The sequence below is a fragment of the Tursiops truncatus genome, chromosome 9, assembly GCF_011762595.2.
Source record: "Tursiops truncatus isolate mTurTru1 chromosome 9, mTurTru1.mat.Y, whole genome shotgun sequence".
In the NCBI taxonomy this organism is placed as follows: domain Eukaryota; kingdom Metazoa; phylum Chordata; class Mammalia; order Artiodactyla; family Delphinidae; genus Tursiops; species Tursiops truncatus.
The window spans coordinates 82,650,757-82,674,261 of record NC_047042.1 but is presented as its reverse complement, the minus strand read 5'-3'; the positions used below and the strand labels follow the sequence as shown (position 1 = coordinate 82,674,261).

Below are 23,505 nucleotides of genomic sequence, written 5' to 3'. Positions count from 1 at the left end.
GAGGGCTTGGGGGACCAAGAACCAAGCTTTAGTTCCTCTGCCTTAAGCCTATACTTCCCAACTCCCCCAGAGCGGTCGCTTTACGAAAGCAGGTTCTTTATACACAGAACGGGGTGTGCAGTGGGGGAAGGGTGATATTTATGAGTGGAATGACCCACCATGGAACAAGGGACTCAAGGCTAAGGACACTTAAACATGCCTATTGGTAAGTGCTTCAGCTTTTCACATCCTTGCGCTACAGCAGGCTCTCTAGCCTGTTGCCCAGAAGCCTCTCTCATCTCTAAATTCCTAGTTCACTGAAGCAAGGAATACTCTCAGTACAAGAATCCATTTTAAGAATATTTTATTTATCTTTTGAGATTACATATTCATTATTGCTGATCTAATACAATCACTTAGACATAAAGATTTCCAAGAGCCTCTCAGATATGGCAATCTTTAGAGGTTTTATTTCCTTTCAGTAAGATGACAATGAGAACTAGATAATTTTACATATATATGTATGTATATATAGTTTAGAACTTGTCCACATATAATTTGCTGGTGTTGCCTATTTTTTCCTGTAATTTTCCTTTATTAAAAAAGCTTAATGCAACAATGCATTTTGATTTCTTTTTTAAAACCATGACAAAGTTAATTTTGAGAAAACCACAGGAGCAGCAATTTCAGATCTGTTCAGAGAAAAGCCAAGCAGCAAAAAAGCTTTGCAGGAGTATGTGGCCATGGGGAGCCGTGCTCATATGGGAGGGGAGGATGAGGAGGTAGGAGGGCAGAGGAAAGGTAGACCAGATACTTTTTTTTTTAATGAGAAAAAGAAAACAGTATTTCCATTAAGAAGGCAAAAAACCTTGAAAACTAGCACAAATTCACTGCAGAGAAAATGGTAAGATTCCCCACAGGCCAGGGTCACATATAAAGAGCTAATTAGTCTTCTTTCCCATGCTTCCAGATACCTAGGATGCATCTGAGGTGAGAGCTCGAGGGAAGAAGATGCATTTGTTCTGATTACACGGGCAGAAAGAATAACGGCCAAATTCCAACACCAAGGTAGAACCCAAATACTCAGGAGGCCTGGACCTCCTTTTCCTTAATGGTTATGACACAGAGTCCCCAGAAAGAGATGAAGAGTGGTCACCTGAAACTCAGAGGCAAATACCTCACCATGGGTAGCAACATGGGCAACCTAACCTAGCAGCCCAGTGTGGCTCTTTTTCATTTGGAATGGGTCTCTTCACATTTTCAAGGCAGAGTATGTCCTGTCAGGATCAGCACATAGTAATCTCCACAGGCAGCCAGGCTTTGCTGAGAAACAGCAGGTTATGACTTTGGCTTAAGAACATAATAAGCTAGAGTCCAGATATCTGCCTAATGGAATCTTCTCTGGATATAAGATGAGACACAAATTTCATCTTCTGTTAAAGGGATCCAATTAATTAAAACAAAAGCCAGAATAGGGTGGGCAAAAGGAAGAATTGAATGGCCTAGTGGGATTTTCAGCATTTATGATCTTCTCCATGAAAGAAAATAGCCACGCATGTGGCATTTTTCCAGTACTTGCTAAGACATACGGCCTCTGAGGAACTAGATTCTATGGGCTGAGACTGTGTACTATTTAGTGAGGCAAACAACCATTTACCTAAGATCCACCTCCCTACCTCCAAAGGGAAGGTCACTTCCAGACTAGCTCTGTGGGTATATGTGAAGACCAGGAGAAGTTGGAGAAGGTAGAAATCGGAGAGCAGAATTAGGGTGGGAAGGTTATGGTGATCGTGGGTGATCTGGTGTTTCCTTGGGTCACCTTGGTCTTGAGACTTTGAGGCAGACCAGGATAGGGGAAAAATGGAAAAACAAAACTGAGAGTGTTAAACAGGGTTCGCAGGGGGAAAAAGGACTCATTTCATTCAAGATTCCTAGGACCACTCCAGACTTTAACTCTTAGAACCAATCTGGTCCCAATGGAACCCTTAAGACCAACAGGTCAGTCTCTAAAAGGAATCCAACTCTTAGGTGGGACACAAAATTTCAGGCTGCTCACATTACAAATTTTTTGTAATGTTGGAGTTACTCAAGAAACTACCTCTGGAATACAGAATCCCAAGATGGCCAGAACATAAAAAGATATCCCAGCAGAGAAGAAAGACCACAGACCAAATTGCAGAGACGTTAGATCTCAGTTTCATATTCAATGGCAATGGCCAAAGGGATGAATGTCTGACGACGTTCAAACTAGCTTTGATCATCTGGATTCAGTTTACGGTGTCATCTCTGTATAGCTTAGCCAGTTAAGCTGCAAAGCCCTTCCCAGGAGACAAATAAATATATTCTGCTTCTTTAGGGTGTTGAGCTGTGGGTCTGAAAGATCTGTCGCATTTCTGAAGCCCTGCTCTCCCAAATCCCTTGGAAAGTAAGCCTTTTCCTGCTCAGTTTCAGAAGGAGTTTTAGGCAATAGGAGGAAGTTTCAGGAAGCAGTGTTTCACAACAAGCCTCCTTTTCTGAGACAGTGCCAATCTGTAGGGAGCTTCCTGGGAAATTATCCAGTTAAATGACAAGGAAGTAAAATTATGGGCCCCAGTGGGGCTGGCCCTCACTTCCTGAGCAGAGGTTAGTTGGGTTAGAAAGAGGGCAAAACAAATGTCTGATAAACATCAGAGCTGTTGAGGAAATAATAGAGGCACATTCCTCTTGGAACCTGAAATTGTTAAAATGGACATAAATATTCAAGGAGAAGAAAGGAGTCCTGGGTAAGGAAGGAGACTCCCAGGAAACAGAGGCACAGCTGAGTTCTTTGTGTAGCTTGCCAAAGCCACAACACTCCTTCCTTCCTTCCATTTTATAAAGAAGGCAGTGATAGTGATGGTCAAGGATGGGAACCCAGGCCATGTTAATTCAGTGGCTTCCAAAAGGCCTCACCTGGGGAAGGGCCAAAGCTGAGAAAGGCAGCTGCTAAAAATTTATTCCAGAAAACCTCAGAGAAGGAGGAGTCTGGAATCCATGGACTAACTCCTGAGCCTGGACAAGAGAACAATGCCCAGCGCTGAGGATTCCGAGTCAGTGGGGAATGACTCAAAAGATCCACTGGGAACCCCATTTCTTTCCTTCCTCAGCCTGTCCTCTGCGGCTCTCGCAGCCCTCAGGACAGCAACCACACTCTGGGCCAAGGCGATATTTATTATTTAGGTTAATAAATAAATAACCTAACATATAGGGTGAGCACGGCAGGCAGCTGATTGGAGAAGCAGCTTGCTGGGTTCTTTCCTGTATAGGAGTGGAGAAAAGACTTGGAGTTCTATTCCTTAAAACTTCTTCTGGCTTGAGTTACAGGAACTTAATACCTGCAGGAAAGAAGAAAGATGAGACTGTGATGTTATCAGCTTGTGGGGATGCTGGGACATGAAGAGCCGGCCTAAAGGTATAACGGGGAGGCAGGGACTTTTCTGCAGTGTATGGTGAGGGTAGATAAATGTGGTGCTTTTTCACATCATGAAGAAGGCCAGTTTTTCTCCATACAGGGGTAAACATCATATCAAGAAGATGAAGTGGCAAATTCAGGGGAGTGGGTTTATTTTCTTGAGTTCATGTAAATATGGTGATGGATGAAAAGACCAATTCCAGTGCAGGAAGCTCATCACTACTCAGGCTTCCCTATTTTATGGGGAGTTCAAGGCACCTGTAGTAATTGGGCTTGAAGGGCCCATTCTTGTTGAGCCCCAGATACTTGGCCTGTTCATCTGTCAGCTCGGTCAGGTGGGCATCAAAGGTGGGCAGGTGTAGGCTGGCCACATACTCATCTGGAACAAAAGATCACAAAAGACCTGGTATAAGCATTCTTGCCTCTTGTCTGGCTGTTCTCTCCAGCCTTAAAAAGTTGGAAGACACCTTCTAATTCTCGGAGGTGAATGAAAAATGCTTAACTTTTGCTCACTGGACCTCAATTCTAAGGAATGGTTGCTTGAGCTTAAGCCCAGTGCTTTCCAAAGTCATAACATTTCTTCCTTACAAGCTGTTTCAGCCTTGAACCTTTCCTTCTCCCCAGAAAAGTGAGAAATGAAAGAAGCAATAGGCCTTAGAGTCTAAAAGAAAGGATGGGACAGTGGGTGGACTCAAAAACAGGAAGCTCCAACTTTAGTTCTGCCTTGTACTTTATACTTTAGGTCACTCAGAAAAACTAACACTTGGGGAGCTCCGAAAGGAGTGACTGAGAAGGACACTACACGCTTAGTTCTTATGGGTTTCTATGTACATTCTCTTACCTGAATACATATTGCTTATTCAGAATTTTGAGTCATTTCCTATGTATTTGTTTGGTCTCCCTAACTTCATTATACATTCAGTTATGGACTGTTCTACTTTTTTATATTCTTCCAAGGTGTCTATTAAAGGGATAATATGTCAACTTCTCACAGTTGCTGTGCATCTAATGCTGAAGCAAAACAAAACCAGAAGCTGATTTATTCCCTGATCTTTGGCTTGGGAGTTTATAAACATACAGTATCAGTTCAGGTGTCTGAAGCAGGTTCGTTAAAAATTTAAGACAGTTTAATGTTTCTCCTATACGAAACGGCCACATAACTAAACTCTCAACAGAAGCTATTAAGAGTCTTTCCTTTGGCCTGAAGCAACAGGGTCAGAGTTAGAAGGTGTAGTATGAAAGTCTTCTTGGTCTGAGAAAAGTTTGGTAGGAGCTACTTAGCAGCCTAGAACTGGAGTAAGTCAGATGGCACAAGGTAGGAGATGATTCCTCTTTCTTGTGGGGGGAAGAGTTCTTTTTTTCCTTTGAGATTTTTTTCTTGTGTAATAGATACTTTGGGAAAATCCTTAAAATTCACAGGCAGGTAAACTAAATCACAGCAAAATGTCCTTACTTCATTAGGACAACCTATTTGGAAAACGTGATAAATCAACTGTGGATGAAATCTAAGAATCCTAGCTCCTACTTTACAAGATGAAGATATCTTTTTTCTATCCCTAAGAAATATAATGCCCCCAAACTTCCCTTAGCCTCTGACTCTGAACTACTTGGTAAGGACTGGGATAGAAGAACTCTTGCTTACCCATTTTCTTGGGCAACAGGTAGACATCCTGCTTATAGCGACCCTCAGGAGCATTGTAGAGTTCTATCAAGGCAAGAGCCTAGAAAAGCAGAGAAATGGATGCTGACATGCCATTCACAGCAATCTACCCCATATCAAGTGAAACCCTGATGGGCTAATGACTCTTTCCAGCCCACTGCTTCCCCACTCTGGAGGCCTTACCTGAGTAGTTGCGGTGATCGAGAGCACAAATGTAGGCACTGTGGAGCAGCTTAGGTTTAGCAGACGGCCCTAGAAAGCAAAGGTTAACACACAAATGGGTTGGTTAGATGAAGTCTCTGGCTTTGAGGAGTGAGGGAAGAACACGACAGCCATTTTCCAAACACTTCCCAACTAACATGCTGGACAAAAGGCAGGTGTTCAGTCAGTGGAAATGAACTGATTGACATCTGAGTGAAATGTTAAGAAATTCTGATGAAGATAATAAGATAAAAGATCTCTGCGTTTATGTAAAAAGGAATAGAGATAGTCACATGATACTGAGGCTTATGCCAAAGGAGGGTATATTTCCCTTGAATTTTCTGCTTTCTACAACAGAATATCTTCCTTCTGAGGCATCGATATTCCTTCGAAAAACTGTCCTAAACAATGATCTGGTCAAATCCAAGGGCAACCTCTCCAGGTCGTGATGGGAGATATTTTTTGACTTAGGAAGCTGTGATGGTTTCTGTGCTTTTTCCTCAACCTGGTTCTCCTGAATTCAAGGGCAGTCATGTATTTCCAGTGGGTTATTCAGAGAGTTAGAATGACTAGAACCTTCCCCCCAATGCCATTCTTTCCTACTTTATTTCCTAGGAAGCTTGACCACGTTTTCTGCTCAACCGTTGTAGCCAAAAACAACTATGGTGCTAGCTTTTGTCACCAAATTACTAGATGGGACCTAGAAATAAGTCACCAGACAGTGGGCTGACTTTAAAGCAATTAGTGAATATTTAACAACCTGCCGATCCCCTCTCTGTACACACTCCTGTACATACTTTATAGATGCCCTAAAGTATTTGAGAAGGTGAGATAAGGTGAGAAAACGTGAAGAGAATAGGAAGAAGACTCAAAAATAAATTTAAAGGCCTCTAGATGAAGACAGTATATGTTTTCATTTTCAGTTTCTTTAATTAAAAAAAAGACTGAAAATCAAAACTCAAGGGAAGTATTATTGTCCCCCTTGTAATCTTGGTATCTTTCCCTGAAGAAGAGAAAGTGTTAAGGTAAAAACAGGGGGCATTGTTACAGCTGTCAGAAATCTAGGATAGGAAAGAGAAGCTGTCAAGAAAGGAAAAGTGGCCAAACATTGACATGGGAGTCTAAGTGGCCTGAAAGTCAAGAGTAAGGCTGAGCTAGAAGAAGCCAGGAAAGGGAAATATCAACCATACAACCAATACATAGCTGGGTATCTACTACACGTCTGGCTCAGTTTAGGGGAATGGACACTCAGAAACAGGGAATCTATTAGCAAAGACATGACCTTCTCAGAGTTTGCCTAAGATTATCTTAGTTACAGTCAGAAATATCTACTTTGTGCTTCCTGATTAAACCATCCCACAAATGACATTATCTCTTTATAAGCATCACTCAAAGTGGCAATGGTTCTATCCATTAATTCCTTCCACAGTAATAAGCCATTGTCTGACTCAACCTGTAGAGTGACAGAGAGACAGGATAATTGGTGAAAAGTGGGGAACCAAAATAGTTTCTTAATTGCTGAATGAAAAGACCTTTCACAATTAGATGTAAAATCCATTGGTAAAGTAGTTAAGCTTATTCTTAAGAGGAGTTGAAAGTATGAGAGAATATGAAGGGGAGGAGACATGGGTACTGCAGTCTCTCCTGTCAGGGGTGAACTTCTCCCGCCTCAGGTCTTACCTCTGCCAGCAACACTATCCTCTTGCCATCAGGCCATATTACATGGTCAACTTGGGATCTCACTCGCTCCCAGGTCAGTTCTGGTGTCCGAAGACTCGCCTGGAACACAACACAGCAAGCACACCATCAGCCATGCCAAGTCCCACTTTCTGGATGGAAAGACGTGGAAGGGAGCCATTTCAGATAGCAAGTTGAAAGAAGCAACCAACATGCCAGATGGAGAATACCTGTCCTGGGTTGGTTAGGACTGTTCCATTTCAGGGAATTTAATCTTAGGCCCAGCCAGGGAGAGATCACTCAGGATGTCATTCCACAACATATACTGTGCGCCCACTCTCTGCTGAGCACAGTAAAAGGTGCTATGGGAAATACAAAAGAAACCAAAGACATGGTTTCTGCCTTCAAAAAGCTCATACTTTAGTTCGGGACACAAAACAATACATATGTGAGGGGATAAAAGCCTTTAATACTTATGAAGCAACATGCAAACAAGTGCAAATTAATACAGTGCAAACTGAATACATAAGTGCTGAAGAGACACAGAAAACAGGAGGGTCAGAGCTGAGTGAGATTAGTTAGAGAAGAATGAATGTCCTACACATAGCATGCCGGGGCCCAAGGTTCTGCTCTCATGTCCCAACATCCCAGGTTCCACCTTCTCAATGATGGTGGTTCACCCTAAAGTTACAGAAGCTTTGTGACCTAAGTGCAAATGTGAGGTAGCCTTTAGAGCAATGCTTAATGGTAGAGTAAAGCTCCCAATGGCTCACCCTCCTTCCATTTCTGTATATTGTATATTCCGAGAAGAGAAGAAATGTTAAGTTTATTAACAGCAGTAATCAAATAACAGTCACAGGGTTTAGACTTAAGGCAACAACTTCCTTCTTCCAAGAGGCAATGCCTAAAATAGAAAGGGAGTCTGTACTCTAAGACTACCCATTGGCTCAAGTTGGTAAAATTGAGAAGTTCTGCCAAATAGTAGTTATCAGACAAATAAAGAGAAACACTTCCGTTATATGACAATCATTTACTGGAGTACATACTGTATGCTAGGCATTATAGCAAAGAACACTATTATAGATAAGACTGTGGACTCCTCTACTAGACTGTGAGCTGTTTATTGACAGGGACTGTATCTTCTTTTCTTTACTAATCTAGTGGGAAAGAAAGACATATAATTATAATTAGATTCAGTATATTCAGGACTTTATTAATGGTCTGGACCATTTCTTTATTAGGTAGATGGGAAATATAAAATCTCTTCCGATGTCAAGTTTCATAAATTAGTTCAACCTTTCTAGAGGGCAATTTGGCAGTAGCTAACAAAATTTCATATGTACCTAATCTTTGACCAATCAAATTCACTTTTAGGGCTCTATCCTATAGAAATACTTGTTCAAGTTCAGAAATATAAGTGCCCACGAATGTTTAACCCAACATTATTTATAATAGCAAAAAATGTAAATCAACATGGGAATGGCTAAGTAAATCAGGATAATTCCATACAATGGAATATAATGTAATTCTCAAAAAAAAGAAATTAGTAGATCTGTATTTGTTAACATGAAAACCATACATTATTAAGTGAAAAAATCAAGTTGCAGAAATAATATGCTGTAACCTCAATTTTGTAAATTTTTTGCTTCTTACTTTATACGTATTTATGTTGCTTGAATTTTAAATTGAGGAAGTACTACTTTAAAATTAAGATTTTAAAAAGAAATTTTATAAATAAATACTATAAATAGAGTTAAAAAGAATTTAAGCAAATAGGCCATTTGGGGACTTTAAGGATATACAGAGTAAATCCCTCAGCCTTTAGAAATATCACCATGGAGGACAATAACCATGTAGAGCCAAGAGATACTCTTTGGTAATACTAGTAATTTTTTTATTGAGATAATGGGACTTTAAGTATTTCAAGTTCTTAATGTTTCATACTCCCAATCTTCCATTGGACAAGCAATCTTGATGACTGGAACTAAAGAGCTGACACAATGATAACAAGAGTCTCTTGTCTTAGGAAATATTCCCTGGGAAAAAAGATGTGGTGGAATCAAGGAAAGGGAACTTCTTAGGAACATCATAAAAATGATCAGTGCTTAGTAGAGGCAATTTATTAGAGCACTGGGATGGCTATGATGCAAGCAAAAGACCTGAGGGTTTAAAATGGGGTTTGAAGAGCAACTTGGTTAAGTTATCCCCAGCACTGCCCATGCAGTTCCAATAAACTATTAAAGTCTATTTGGCATTTACACTCCTTGAGAGAAGTGTTTCCTATGGCTAGAACAGTTTTACAAGAATTTCTCTTAAAGACATCCAATGTCTTTTCTGTGGATTTATAATCACTAAGCAATCTACCAGGAAAAAGGTCCCCTATGCCCACTCCCTTCCCAAACTAGGTGTACGTCCCACTGTAAAGCCAAGAACAGCTGTGGTTCTAGTCCTGCAAAGCACGGAGTCAGTAGCAAGTCTCAGGCTGTAATTCTCTGGCTGGCAAAAACTTTTTTTTTAAAATTTATTTACTTTATTTATTTATTACTTTTGGCTGCATTGGGTCTTTGTTGCTGCACTCAGGCTTCCTCTAGCTGTGGCGAGCGGGGTCTACTCTTCGTTGCGGTGCGCGGGCTTCTCAATGCAGTGGCTTCTCTTGTTGTGGAGCACGGGCTCTAGGCGCGCAGGCTCAGTAGTTGTGGCGCACAGGCTTAGCCACTCCGCGGCATGTGGGATCTTCCCGGACCCGGGCTCGAACCCATGTCCCCTGCATTGGCAGGTGGATTCTTAACCACTGCGCCACCAGTGTAGCCCAGGCTGGCAAAAACTTTTAAAGCATGTGCACATAATGGTTTAACCACCTGAACTGTGAAGCTTACAGTCACACAGGCTGTCTATGTGATATATACGGGTAAGCAGGTTTCTTTTCAAGAGAAAGGAAGTATGTGACAGAAAGACTTGGACAAAAGGCAGCTAAGAGCACATCCCTATCACAGGTCCCCTAAGTATTCATGGTATTATTTTTCAGAAAAAAATGCAGTTTTCTAAATGACCAATTCTTTCCATGAGCAATTGCTTCCTTAAAATGCAGCAGTCAACATCTCAAGGTTAGGTAAACTGTAAATTCCTCCACAAAAAAAGATCCTTACATTTTTGATCACTAAAAACTCGGGATAAAAATTTACCAAGTCATTTTCCTTCCCAGTTTTGCTGAGTTAACTTACAGTGATTCATCTCTTTTTATCACACTCTGCATCCAATCCATGTAGCAAAGCCCACTGGTCCTACCTTCACAATATATCACTTCTTATCACCTCCATTGTTTATCCATCTAATCCAAGCTACCTCCTTCTATTGCTGGAAATACTGAAAGAGTTTGCTATCGTCCCTATCACCACTCAAGCTCCAGAAGTGTTTTCTTCATACAACAGCCAAGGTTATTTTTTAAAACATATGTCAGATTTCATCAGTCACCCACTCAAAACCTTCCAATGGCTTCACCTGTATGCAGAATAAAATCTAAAGTCCATACCATGGCCTACGAAGCTGTACATAACCCACTACCTCCTTGCTGCCTCTTATCCTCATCCCCTTGCCCATTCTGTTCCTGCCACAATGGCACCTTTTCTGTTCCTCAAACACATCAAGCATGTTTCTACCTCATGGTCTTGACTCACCATTCTCTCTGAATAGAATGGTCATTCAAGTTTTTGTTCAAATGTTATCTCCTCAAAGACACCTTCTTTGATCACCCTAATTAAATAGCAACCTCAATGTCCTCATCTTTCTGTTTTACTTCAGTATTAGGCACTAACTGAAAATAACTGTCTATTTTTTTTTTTGGCTGTGTTGGGTCTTCGTTGCTGCGCGCGGGCTTTCTCTAGTTGCAGCGAGTGGGGGCTACTCTTCATTGCGGTGTGCGGGCTTCTCATTGTGGTGGCTTCTCTTGTTGCAGGGCACGGGCTCTAGGCGCATGGGCTTCAGCAGTTGTGGCGCAAGGGCTCAGTAGTTGTGGCTCGCGGGCTCTAGAGTGCAGGCTCAGTAGTTGTGGCACACGGGCTTAGTTGCTCCGTGGCATGTGGGATCCTCCCAGACCAGGGCTTGAACCCATGTCCCCTGCATTGGCAGGCAGATTTTTTTTTTTTTTTTTTTTGCGGTACACGGGCCTCTCACTGCTGTGGCTCTCCCATTGCAGAGCACAGGCTCCGGACGCGCAGGCTCAGCGGCCATGGCTCACACGCCCAGCCGCTCCGCAGGCATGTGGGATCTTCCCGGACCGGGGCCGAACCCGCGTCCCCTGCATCGGCAGGCAGACTCTCAACCACTGCACCACGAGGGAAGCCCTGGCAGGCAGATTCTTAACAACTGTGTCACCAGGGAAGTCCATAACTGTCTATTTAGTAATTGTTTCCCACAGTAGAATATAAGCTCCAGGAAAGCAGGCATATTGTTCACTGTTATTTCTTCAGCCAATTAGTACTTAGCACAGAGCAGAGTGAGTACTCAACACAAATTTGCTAAGTAGTGAATGAACATTCTGGAATCAATGTTTAGTTGAGTTTGCTATTTCCTTAAATTTCACTTTGCATGCTCTGTGACACTACATTGAAAGTTGCATAATTAAACTTTTCCAAAGTCATTCTGAACATCTCCCTTTCTGGATCACTTAGTTTAGTCATATACTTTCTGCTAAGAAGAGTACGAAGACAGTTGAAAGATGGCTCTTGGTTAGTGGCAGTGGCAGATACTGGGGCTACCTAGCAATACCTGCAAAAGGTCTAGTCTCAATGCAGCAGCCAGGGTGACACTTCTAAAATAAAAAATCATCCTTTTAAAACAGAAGGCATAAATCCTACAGCGGCTCCATATTCCTCTCAGAACACAATCAGGAGCTCTTACAATGGCCTCTGAGGTCTTATAAGATGTGGCTAATTACCTCTCTGACCTCATTTTCCACTCTTCCCTGCCCCATGCTTTTTTTTTTTTTTTTTTTTTTTGCAGTACGCGGGCCTCTCACTGCTGTGGCCTCTCCCATTGCGGAGCACAGGCTCCGGACGCGCAGGCTCAGCGGCCATGGCTCACGGGCCTAGCCGCCCCGCGGCATGAACCCGTGTCCCCTGCATTGGCAGGCGGACTCTCAACCACTGCGCCACCAGGGAAGGCCGCCCCATGCTCTTCTGCTCTAGTCATACTGGCCTCATTGTTGATCCTCAAACAGACTAGGCAACTCGCGCATTGGGGCATTAGCTCTGGCTGTTCCCTCATCGTGAAATGTCCTTCACCTAAAAGTCAACATGGTTAATTCCTTCAGATATGCTCAACCATCACCTTATTAATGAGGCTTATACCTTGATCCCTCTATCTAAAATTACAACCCAGCACTCTTGATTTCCCCTTACCATGCTCTGCTTTTTCTTTTTTCTACGGTGCTTTCACCTTCTAACATACTATAAATTTTACTTATTATGTCTATTGTCCTTTTTCTCATAAAATATAAGTTCCATGAGGGTAGGAATCTTTGCCTGTTTTGTGCACTGATCCCAAGCATATAGAGCAGGACCTGGCATATAGCAATCACACAATAAATATTTATGATTGAAGGTAAAGAGTCTCCTGGCCTTTATCCTGAGAGATTACTTATATCTGGGCTGCCTTTGGAGAAGAGATTACCACCACAATTTGAAAGTAATCTAAAAAGCATGAGGAGATCATAGTATAACATACAGAAAAACAGGGAATTCCCTGGTAGTCCAGTGTTAGGACTCGGCGATTTCACTGCCTGAGCCTGAGCCCAGGTTCAATCCCTGGTCAGGTCAGGGAACTAAGATCCTGCAAACTGTGAAGCACGGCCAAAAAACAAAACAAAAAACCAAACTAAAAAACTAAAAAAAAAACAAAAACATACAGAAAAACAAAAACAAAAAAACTGGACTTGAAGTCAAAAAACCTGAATTTTGTGCTTCAATTTCATTTTTGAACCAACGGCTATGACTGAACAATGTACTTAAGCTTTTATTTTCCCAACTGAAAATCAGGAATAAGAATACTGCCTTGTGGGGTGGTCAAGAGGATGAAATGAGATAAAGTAAAAATATAAAAATTACATGACTGCATTGAAATTATCTTTATTTTAGAGCTTCTTGAGGGTTTAGAATGGAAATTCCTTCCCTGTTCGCTTACTCAGAAGATTTCACTTCAGCGCTCAGAGCATAACCACTTCCCTTTAAGATTTTTCCATCTGGGGGCTCTACAAGCAGATCAATCCAGAAAAGGACAATCATAGGCTAGATAGTTTTAGAAATATTGATACCTTTGACCATTTAGTAAACGGGCAGTATGGCACAAAAGTGAAACTTAACCAAAAAACCAAACCAAACAAAAAAAAACAAAAAACCCCTCAAAACAGCAACAACAAAAAATCCCTCAAAAACACGAACTAAATAAATTACTCATTATAAGCAAAATATCATGGTAAGACAGAGTAATGGAGCCATGCCACTCCAAAACCTCAAGGGTAGAAACAGGCTTTGGTAGGTTGTTTTCCCAGCTATTTTTAATAACAGAAGAATAGAGCACAGAGTTAAAAAGAGAAACCATTTAAAATAGATATCCCACAGGCTCTCAGTATATCAACTGATCCTTACCTGGCAATGCTGAAGCTCAATCAGAGCAGCCCTCAGTGGAGATGAAAGCATGCTTTGCTTGAGCCATTTACTCAGAGAGAAATACAGTTGTGTCAGAAAAATGCCATAAAAACTTAAAACCAGAGTGAAAGTCACACTGAGAGATACTTTGGTAAGTCTGAAAAGAAATAAATAACACTTCTATTAACTATTACTTGGGCACCTTAGTAGGATCAAATGTTCTGTTGGATCAGAAAATTTTAGGTGACTATAATAAAACTAGAGAACCACAGCTATAGGTTTTCCAGGTTTGAGGAACACATGCTACTGAATTGATTGTGACATCTATAGATCCAATACTACAGTTTGGAAAATATGTTAAGGGGAGACCTAGCCCCATAAAAGAGGGAGAGAAAAGGGAAACCACCATATTTGACAGACACAGTCAATCTTAAGCAGTGCTCTCATCCCAGCCCATAGATTTCCCTCCCTTGACTTGTTTCCCTGGACCAACGTACTAATCTCACCTTTATGGCAAAATCAAATCTCTCCAAAATACTGACTAGCATACTGACTCACATTTATTGTATCCTTTTTGTAGTTTTGAGTTTACCCAGCTCTTAATCCTAATCATAAAGATAAAATGGCTTACAGTACAAGTAGGTATCAAGCTTAGGTGGAAAAAAACCAATCATTTGAAATGATTAAGTTGAGATAAAGAAGCTTTGCAGAATCCATACGCACAAGCCATAAGGCTAGTGAGTGAACAGACTATGAACAGCTCTACCAGTACAGTCATGTTTACGATGGCTGGTGACCCTGCTCTTTCTTCTTCTAGTTTATGTTTCTTGGGAAGGAGAGAGAAAAAAAAAAACAAAACCCAATGATGAGTCACTTGAACTTACCACGTCAATCTCCGTGTTGGAATGTCCCATGTTACAAACGATGCAGCTATTCTTCATACGGTCTAAGTGCTCTCTGGTTACCACATTCTTGTTACCTTAAAAACAGAAGAGATAGCCACATGAAAAGGAATGAAGTTGGACCTCTTCCTCACACCACATGTAAACTTAACTTAAAATGGATCAGAGACCTAAATATGAGAGCTAAAACTATAAAACTCATAGCAAAGCATAGGAATAAATCTTTGTGACCTGGGTTAGGCAATGGTTTCTTAGATAACACCTAAAGCACAAGCAACCAAAGAAAAAATAAACTGGACTACACTGAAATTAAAAACTTTTGTGCTTCAAATGATACCACTAAGAAAGTGAACAGACAACCTACACAATGGGACAAAATAACTGTAAATCATAAATCTGATAAAAATTCTTACAACTCAATAATAAAATTTATAAAGAACTCTTACAAATCAATAATAAAAAGACAGCTCATTTTAAAAATGAGTAAAGGATCTGAATAGACATTCTTAAAAGAAGATGTACAAAAGATGTGCCAACACACATGAAAAGATGCTCAACGTCATTAGGGAAAGGCAAATCAAAACCACAGTGACACACTATTTCACACATACTAGGATAGCTATAATCCAAAAATCAGACAATAACAAGTGTTGACAAGGATGTGGAGAAACTGCAATTCTCATACATTGTTGGCAGGATTGTAAAATAATGTAGTTACTTTGGAAAAGTTTGGCATTTTCTCAAAATGTTAAAAGTAGTTATCATATGATCCAGCAATTCCACTTATAGGTATATACCCAAGAGAACTGAAGACATGTCCACAGAAAAACTTGTACACAATGTTCATAGCAGCATTATTCATAATAGCCAAAAAGTAAAAACAACCCAAGTGTCTATCAACTGATGAATGGATATCACTGAAATGTGATATAACCTTAAAATGGAATATTATTCAGCAATCAAAAGGAATGAAATACTGATACACACTACAACATACATGAACCCTGAAAATATTATGCTAGGTAAAAAAAGTCACAAAAGACCACATATTGTATGATTCTGTTTATATGAAATATCTGAAATAGGCAAATCTATAGAGACAGAGAATTTAATGGTAGCCTAGGGCTGCAGAAAACTGAAGGGTAGAAAAAAGAGTGAGTGCTAATGGTATAAGATTTATTTTGGGGATGATGAAAATGTTCTGGAATTTGATAACGGGATGTTGTACAACTTTAGTAAAAATCACTGAACTGTATGCTTTATTTTATAAAGATTTTTTTTGATGTGGACCATTTTTAAAGTCTTTATTGAATTTGTTACAATATTGCTTCTGTTTTATCCTCTTTTTTTTGGCCCCAAGGCATGTGGGATCTTAGCTTCCCCAACCAGGGATCGAACCCGTCCCTTCTGCATTGGAAAGTGAAGTGTTAACCACTGGACCACCAGGGAAGTCCCTGAACTGTATACTTTTTTATTTTTTTGAATTTTATTTTATTTTTTTATACAGCAGGTTCTTATTAGTTATCTATATATATTAGTGTATATATGTCAATCCCAATCTCCCAATTCATTACACCACCACCATCCCCCCACCCCCCACCACATTCCTCCCTTGGTGTCCATACGTTTGTTCTCTACATCTGTGTCTCTGTTTCTGCCTTGCAAACTGGTTCATCTGTACCATTTTTCTAGGTTCCACATACATGCATTAATATACGATATTTGTTTTTCTCTTTCTGACTTACTTCACTCTGTATGACACTCTCTAGATCCATCCACGTCTCAATAAATGACTCAATTTCATTCCTTATTATGGCTGAGTAATATTCCATTGTATATATGTACCACAACTTTTTTATCCATTCGTCTGTCGATAGCTATTTACGTTGTTTCCATGACCTGGCTATTGTAAATAGTGCTGCAATGAACATTGGGGTGCATGTGCCTTTTTAAATTATAGTTTTCTCTGGGTATATGCCCAGGAGTGGGATTGCTGGGTCATATGGTAATTCTATTTTTAGTTTTTTAAGGAACCTCCATACTGTTCTCCATAGTGGCTGTATCAATTTACATTCCCACCCACAGTGCAAGAGGGTTCCCTTTTCTCCACACGCTCTCCAGCATTTGTTGTTTGTAGATTTTCTGATGATGCCCATTCTAACTGGTGTGAGGTGATACCTCACTGTAGTTTTGATTTGCATTTCTCTAATAATTAGTGATGTTGAGCAGCTTTTCGTGTGCTTCTTGGCTATCTGTATGTCTTCTTTGGAGAAATGTCTATTTAGGTCTTCTGCCCATTTTTTGATTGGGTTTTTTGTGTGTGTGTGTTATGTGGGCCTCTCACTGTTGTGGCCTTTCCTGTTGCGGAGCACAGGCTCCGGACGCGCAGGCTCAGCGGCCATAGCTCACAGGCCTAGCCACTCAGCGGCATGTGGGATCTTCCCGGACCGGGGCACGAACCCGTGTCCCCTGCATCGGCAGGCGGACTCTCAACCACTGCGCCACTAGGGAAGCCCAGGGTTGTTTGTTTTTTTAATATTGAGCTGCATAAGCTGTTTATATATTTTGAAGATTAATCCTTTGTCTGTTGAATCGTTTGCAAATATCTTCTCCCATTCTCAGGGTTGTCTTTTTGTCTTGTTTTAGTTTCCTTTGCTTTGCAAAAGATTTTAAGTTTCATTAGGTCCCATTTGCTTATTTTTGATTTTATTTCCATTACTCTAGGAGGTGGATCAAAAAAGATCTTGCTGTGACTTATGTCAAAGGGTGTTCTTCCTATGTTTTCCTCTAAGAGTTTTATAGTGTCCAGTCTTACATTTAGGTCTCTGATCCATTTTGAGCTTATTTTTGTGTATGGTGTTGGGAGTGTTCTAATTTCATTCTTTTACATGTAGCTGTCCAGTTTTCCCAACACCACTTATTGAAGAGACTGTCTTTTCTTCCATTGTATATCCTTGCCTCCTTTGTCAAAGATTAGTTGACCATAGGTGCATGGGTTTATCTCTGGGCTTTCTATCCTGTTCCGTTGATCTATATTTCTGTTTTTCTATTTTCTGTTTTTACCATATTGTCTTGATTACTGTAGCTTTGTAGTATAGTCTGAAGTCAGGGAGTCTGATTCCTCCAGCTCCATTTCTTTCCCTCAAGACTGCTTTGGCTATTCGGGGTCTTTTGTGTCTCCATACAAATTTTAAGATTTTTTGTTCTGGTTCTGTAAAAAATGCCACTGGTAATTTGATAGGGATTGCATTGAATCTGTAGATTGCTTTGGGTAGTGTGGTCATTTACACAATTTTGATTCTACCAATCCAAGAACATGGTATATCTCTCCATCTGTTTGTGTCATCTTTGATTTCTTTCATGAGTGTCTTATAGTTTTCTGAGTGCAGGTCTTTTACCTCCTTAGGTAGGTTTATTCCTAGGTATTTTATTCTTTTTGTTGCAGTGGTGAATGGGATTGCTTCCTTAATTTGTCTTTCTGATCTTTCGTCGTTAGTGTATAGGAATGCAAGAGATTTCTGTGCATTAATTTTGTATCCTGCAACTTTACCAAATTCATTGATTAGCTCTAGTAGATTTCTGGTGGCATCTTTAGGATTCTCTATGTATAGTATCATGTCATCTGCAAACAGTGACAGTTTTACTTCTTCTTTTCCAATTTGTATTCCTTTCATTTCTTTTTCTTCTCTGATTGCCATGGCTAGGACTTCCAAAACTATGTTGAATAATAGTGGTGAGAGTGGACATCCTCGTCTTGTTCCTGATCTTAGAGAAAATGCTTTCAGTTTTTCACCATTGAGAATGTTGTTTGCTGTGGGTTTGTCGTATATGGCCTTTATTATGTTGAGGCAGGTTCCCTCTATGCCCACTTTCCGGAGAATTTTTATCATAAATGGGTGTTGAATTTTGTCAAAAGCTTTTTCTGCATCTATTGAAATGATCATATGGTTTTTATTCTTCAGTTTGTTAATATGGTGTATCACATTGATTGATTTGCATATATTGAAGAACCCTTGCATCCCTGGGATAAATTCCACTTGATCATGGTGTATGACCCTTTTAATGTGTTGTTGGATTCTGTTTGCTAGTATTTTGTTGAGGATTTTTGCATCTATATTCATCAGTGATATTGGTCTGTAATTTTCTTTTTTTGTGGTATCTTTGTCTGGTTTTGGTATCAGGGTGACGGTGGCCTCATAGAATGAGTTTGGGAGTATTCCTTCCTCCGCAATTTTTGGAAGAGTTTGAGAAGGATGGGTGTTAGCTCTTCTCTAAATGTTTGATAGAATTCACCTGTGAAGCCATCTGGTCCTGGACTTTTGTTTGTTGGAAGATTTTTAATCACAGTTTCAATTTCATTACTTGTGATTGGTCTGTTCATATTTTCTATTTCTTCCTGGTTCAGTCTTGGAAGGTTATACCTTTCTAAGAATTTGTCCATTTCTTCCAAGTTGTCCATTTTATTGGCATAGAGTTGCTTGTAGTAGTCTCTTAGGATGCTTTGTATTTCTGAGGTGTCTGTTGTAACTTCTTTTTCATTTCTAATTTTATTGATTTGAGTCCTCTCCCTCTTTTTCTTGATGAGTCTGGCTAATGGTTTATCAATTTTGTTTATCTTCTCAAAGAACCAGCTTTTAGTTTTATTGATCTTTGCTATTGTTTTCTTTGATTCTATTTCATTTATTTCTGCTCTGATCTTTATGATTTCTTCTACTAACTTTGGGTTTTGTTTCTTCTTCTTTCCCTAGTTCCTTTAGGTGTAACTTACATTGTTTATTTGAGATTTTTCTTGTTTCTTGAGGTAGGCTTGTATTGTTATAAATTTCCCTCTTAGAACTGCTTTTGCTGCATCCCATAGGTTTTGGATTGTCATGTTTTCATTGTCATTTGTCTCTAGGTATTTTTTGATTTCCTCTTTGATTTCTTAAGTGATCTCTTGGTTATTTAGTAACATATTGTTTAGCCTCCATGTGTTTGTGTTCTTTACATTTTTTCCCCTGTAACTGATTTCTAATCTCATAGTGTTGTGGTCAGAAAAGATGCTTGAAATGATTTCAATTTTCTTAAGTTTACTGAGGCTTGATTTGTGACCCAGGATGTGATCTATTCTGGAGAATGTTCCATGCACACTTGAGAAGAAAGTGTAATCTGCTGTTTTCGGATGGAATGTCCTATAAATATCAATTAAATCTAGCTGGTCTATTGTGTTATTTAAAGCTTGTGTTTCCTTATTAATTTTCTGTTTGGATGATCTGTCCATTGGTGTAAGTGAGGTGTTAAAGTCCCCCATTATTATTGTGTTACTGTCGATTTCCTCTTTTAAAGCTGTTAGCAGTTGCCTTATGTACTGAGGTGCTCCTATGTTGGGTGCATATATAATTGTTATATCTTCTTCTTGGATTGATCCCTTGATCATTATGTTGTGTCCTTCCCTGTCTCTTGTAACAGTCTTTATTTTAAAAGTCTATTTTATCTGATAAGAGCATTGCTACTCCAGCTTTCTTTCTTTTTTTTTTTTTTTGGTACACGGGCCTCTGACTGTTGTGTCCTCTCCCATTGTGGAGCACAGGCTCTGGACGCACAGGCTCAGCGGCCATGGCTCACGGGCCCAGCTGCTCTGAGGCCTGTGGGATCCTCCCGCACTGGGGCACGAACCTGTGTCCCCTGCAACGGCAGGCAGACTCTCAACCACTGCGCCATCAGGGAAGCCCCCAGCTTTCTTTTGATTTCCATTTGCAAGGAATATCTTTTTCCAATCCCTCACTTTCAGTCTGTATGTGTCCCTAGGTCTGAAGTGGGTCTCTTGTAGACAGCATATATATGGGTCTTGTTTTTGTATCCATTCAGCAAGCCTGTGTCTTTTGGTTGAAGCATTTAATCCATTCACGTTTAAGGTAATTATTGATTTGCATGTTCCTATTACTGTTTTCTAAATTGTTATGGATTTGTTTTTGTAGGCCCTTTTCTTCTCTTGTGTTTCCCACTTAGAGAAGTTCCTTCAGCATTCGTTGTAGAGCTGGTTTGGTGGTGCTGAATTCTCTTAGCTTTTGCCTGTCTGTAAAGCTTTTGATTTCTATGTTGAATCTGAATGAGATCCTTGCTGGGTAGAGTAATCTTGGTTGTAGATTCTTCCCTTTCATCACTTTAAATATATCATGCCACTCCCTTCTGGCTTGTAGAGTTTCTGCTGAGAGATCGCTGTTAACCTTATGGGAGTTCCCTTGTATGTTATTTTTCGTTTTTCCCTTTCAATAATTTTTCTTTGTCTTTAATTTTTGTCAATTTGAGTACTATGTGTCTCGGCATGTTTCTCCTTGGGTTTATCCTGCCTGGGACTCTCTGTGCTTCCTGGACTTGGGTGGCTATTTCCTTTCCCATGTTAGGGAAGTTTTCGACTATAATCTCTTCAAATATTTTCTTGGGTCCTTTCTCTCTTCTCCTTCTGGAACCCCTATAATGCGAATGTTGTTGTGTTTAATGTTGTCCCAAAGGTCTCTTAGGCTGTCTTCATTTCTTTTCATTCTTTTTTCTTTATTCTCTTCCATGGCAGTGAATTCCACCATTCTGTCTTCCAGGTCACTTATCTGTTCTTCTGCCTCAGTTATTCTGCTATTGATTCCTTCTAGTGTATTTTTCATTTCAGTTATTGTATTGTTCATCTCTGTTTGTTTGTTCTTTAATTCTGCTAGGTGTTTGTTCTTTAATTCTTCTAGGTCTTTGTTAAACATTTCTTGCATCTTCTCGATCTTTGCCTCCATTCTTTTTCTGAGGTCATCTTCACTGGATCATCTGGATCTTCTTCATCATCTTCATTATCATTATTCTGAATTCTTTTTCCGGAAGGTTGCCTATCTCCATTTCATTTAGTTGTTTTTCTGGGGTTTTATCTTGTTCCTTCATCTGGTAGAAAGTCCTCTGCCTTTTCATTTTGTCTGTCTTTCTGTGAATGTGGTTTTCCTTCCACAGGCTGCAGAACTGTATGAACTGTATACTTTAAAAGAGTGACTTTTACAGTATGTAAATTACATCTCAATAAAAAATTAGATTGTCTTGGTTGTATAACCTTGTGAATTTGCTAGAAAACATTGAATTATACACTTAAAATGGGTAAAATGTATATGGTAAGTGAATTATATCTCAGTAAAGGTACTTACAAAAAAAGAGATCGAAGGATTGATGTGAAAAAGAACAGTTTCTTTTTTCTTTTTTTAAAAATAAATTTATTTATTTATTTTTGGCTGTGTTGGGTCTTCGTTGCTGTGGGCAGGCTTTCTCTAGTTGCGGCAAGCAGGGGCTACTCCTCGTTGTGGCGTGCGGGCTTCTCATTGCGGTGGCTTCTTTTGTTGCAGAGCACAGGCTCTAGGGCACACAGGCTTCAGTAGCTGTGGCACACGGGCTCAACAGTTGTGGCTCGTGGGCCCTAGAGCGCAGGCTCAGTAGTTGTGGCGCACGGGGTTAGTTGCTCCATGGCATGTGGGATCTTCCCGGACCAGGGATCGAACCCACGTCCCTTGCATTGGCAGGCAGATTCTTAACCACTGTGCCACCAGGGAAGCCCTAAGAACAATTTCTTATGGTTCTTCTTTGTCCCCAGCTCTCCCTGAGACTACAAATAATAGTTTTATTCTTAAATATTCTGATTTTCCTCCTTTAAAATAGAATTATAAAATAAACCCAATATTCCAATGGCTTATGGTTCTAACATAAAGATAAAATATCTCAGTCCAAGGAAGGTAGACATATCTGCATATTCCTCTCTAAAACTCAAAATCTACATCTTTGGGAATTAACACAACTACCTTTTCCACTTTCTCTAACTAGGAAGAATTTTGCTCTAGGCTTGCTTTAATTACAGAGACTAGAGAGAAATACACATCACTTTTGGAAGTAAAATTTTCAAAACTGTACAAATTTAAGATCTAGCTTCCCAAATAAAACTCACTGGTAGCCATCTCCTAGGTAGCTGAGGATGAATGGAGATATGGAACAGTTAAAAAGACTAGAGAGAAACTTTCCTCTAGGGATGACCTAATGGTATACTTTTGGTCAGAGTTCTAAAGAGGTAGGAAGAATGTGAAAGATTGGTTTTGTGGACTACTATCTCTGGCTTTTAGAGTTTGGTTTTGTTCAGAACATTTCTAGTCATTTTTCACTTGTTCCATGAAAGTGTTCCCAAGTGCCACCCCATTTTATATGTCATAATCATACCTGTACAGGTAATAACAATATCCACTTGTCGGATGACCTCATTTAATTTCACCAGTCGAAATCCATCCATACTGTAGAAATAAAGCATGATCAATTAACCTAAAAAAGCAGCTGGGGAGCCTTCTGCTACACAACCTCAAAAGCTATTACCCAAGTTGCTTTGGTACCTACATCACTTTTTGGTACAGCTGGACTATTCTTAGTGAAAAATTCAAACTCTTTCCTTAGTTCATACAGGACAGAAATAAAAGGTTCTTTCTATCACTGGGACCTAATTCTTCCTGATAATAGGGAGGCAGGGTTAACCATGAAACCCCAATCAAGTTTCTAGAAAGTGCCATTTTACCTGAACCTACTACCCCATTGAAATTGCTCTCCCCAAGATAATCAGTGATCTCCTGAATGCCAAAAACAATTTTTTTCTTAGACTCTAATATTACTTGATATCCTCTGCTACATTAAACATTATTTGCATTCTTAAGGCTCTATACTCTTGGAGTCCATGATACTGTTTTCTCACTTTTTGATTGCTCCTTCTCGATCTCACTCAATCTTTAAATGTTGGTACTCTGTAGGGTATTCTTTTCTCTATTCTTTCGGCACTTATCCATTCCTTTCCCTTGGCTACAAATGATGCCTCACAGGTGGCTGATTTGCACATTAACATCCAAAGCTTCAGAGCCATAGATCAAATTATCTACTGGATAGCTCCTCCTCATGTCCCACAAGGACCTCAAACTTATTGTGCTTGAAAATAGACTCATTATCTTACCCACACCACCGATTCTGTTTCTCTTCTTCTATATT

At 39.9% G+C, this 23,505-nt stretch overlaps 1 protein-coding gene across 4 annotated transcripts in view; it reads right to left on the bottom strand.

The window, feature by feature from the left end:
* Window positions 1-326: 326 nt before the first annotated feature.
* Window positions 327-23,505, bottom strand: part of AHCYL2 (adenosylhomocysteinase like 2) — a 165,264-nt gene continuing 142,085 nt past the window's right edge. For 3 of the 4 annotated variants that reach the window (XM_019924192.2, XM_019924197.2, XM_073809924.1), the window contains 7 exons: window positions 22,699-22,769; window positions 14,473-14,567; window positions 6,951-7,049; window positions 5,253-5,321; window positions 5,052-5,130; window positions 3,668-3,788; window positions 327-3,332 (listed from right to left, as the gene is read on the bottom strand). In XM_019924192.2, coding sequence (XP_019779751.1) covers window positions 3,326-3,332; window positions 3,668-3,788; window positions 5,052-5,130; window positions 5,253-5,321; window positions 6,951-7,049; window positions 14,473-14,567; window positions 22,699-22,769 — 541 coding nt within the window. In that variant the 3' untranslated portion in view covers window positions 327-3,325. The other variant, XM_019924202.3, reaches the window with a different exon arrangement.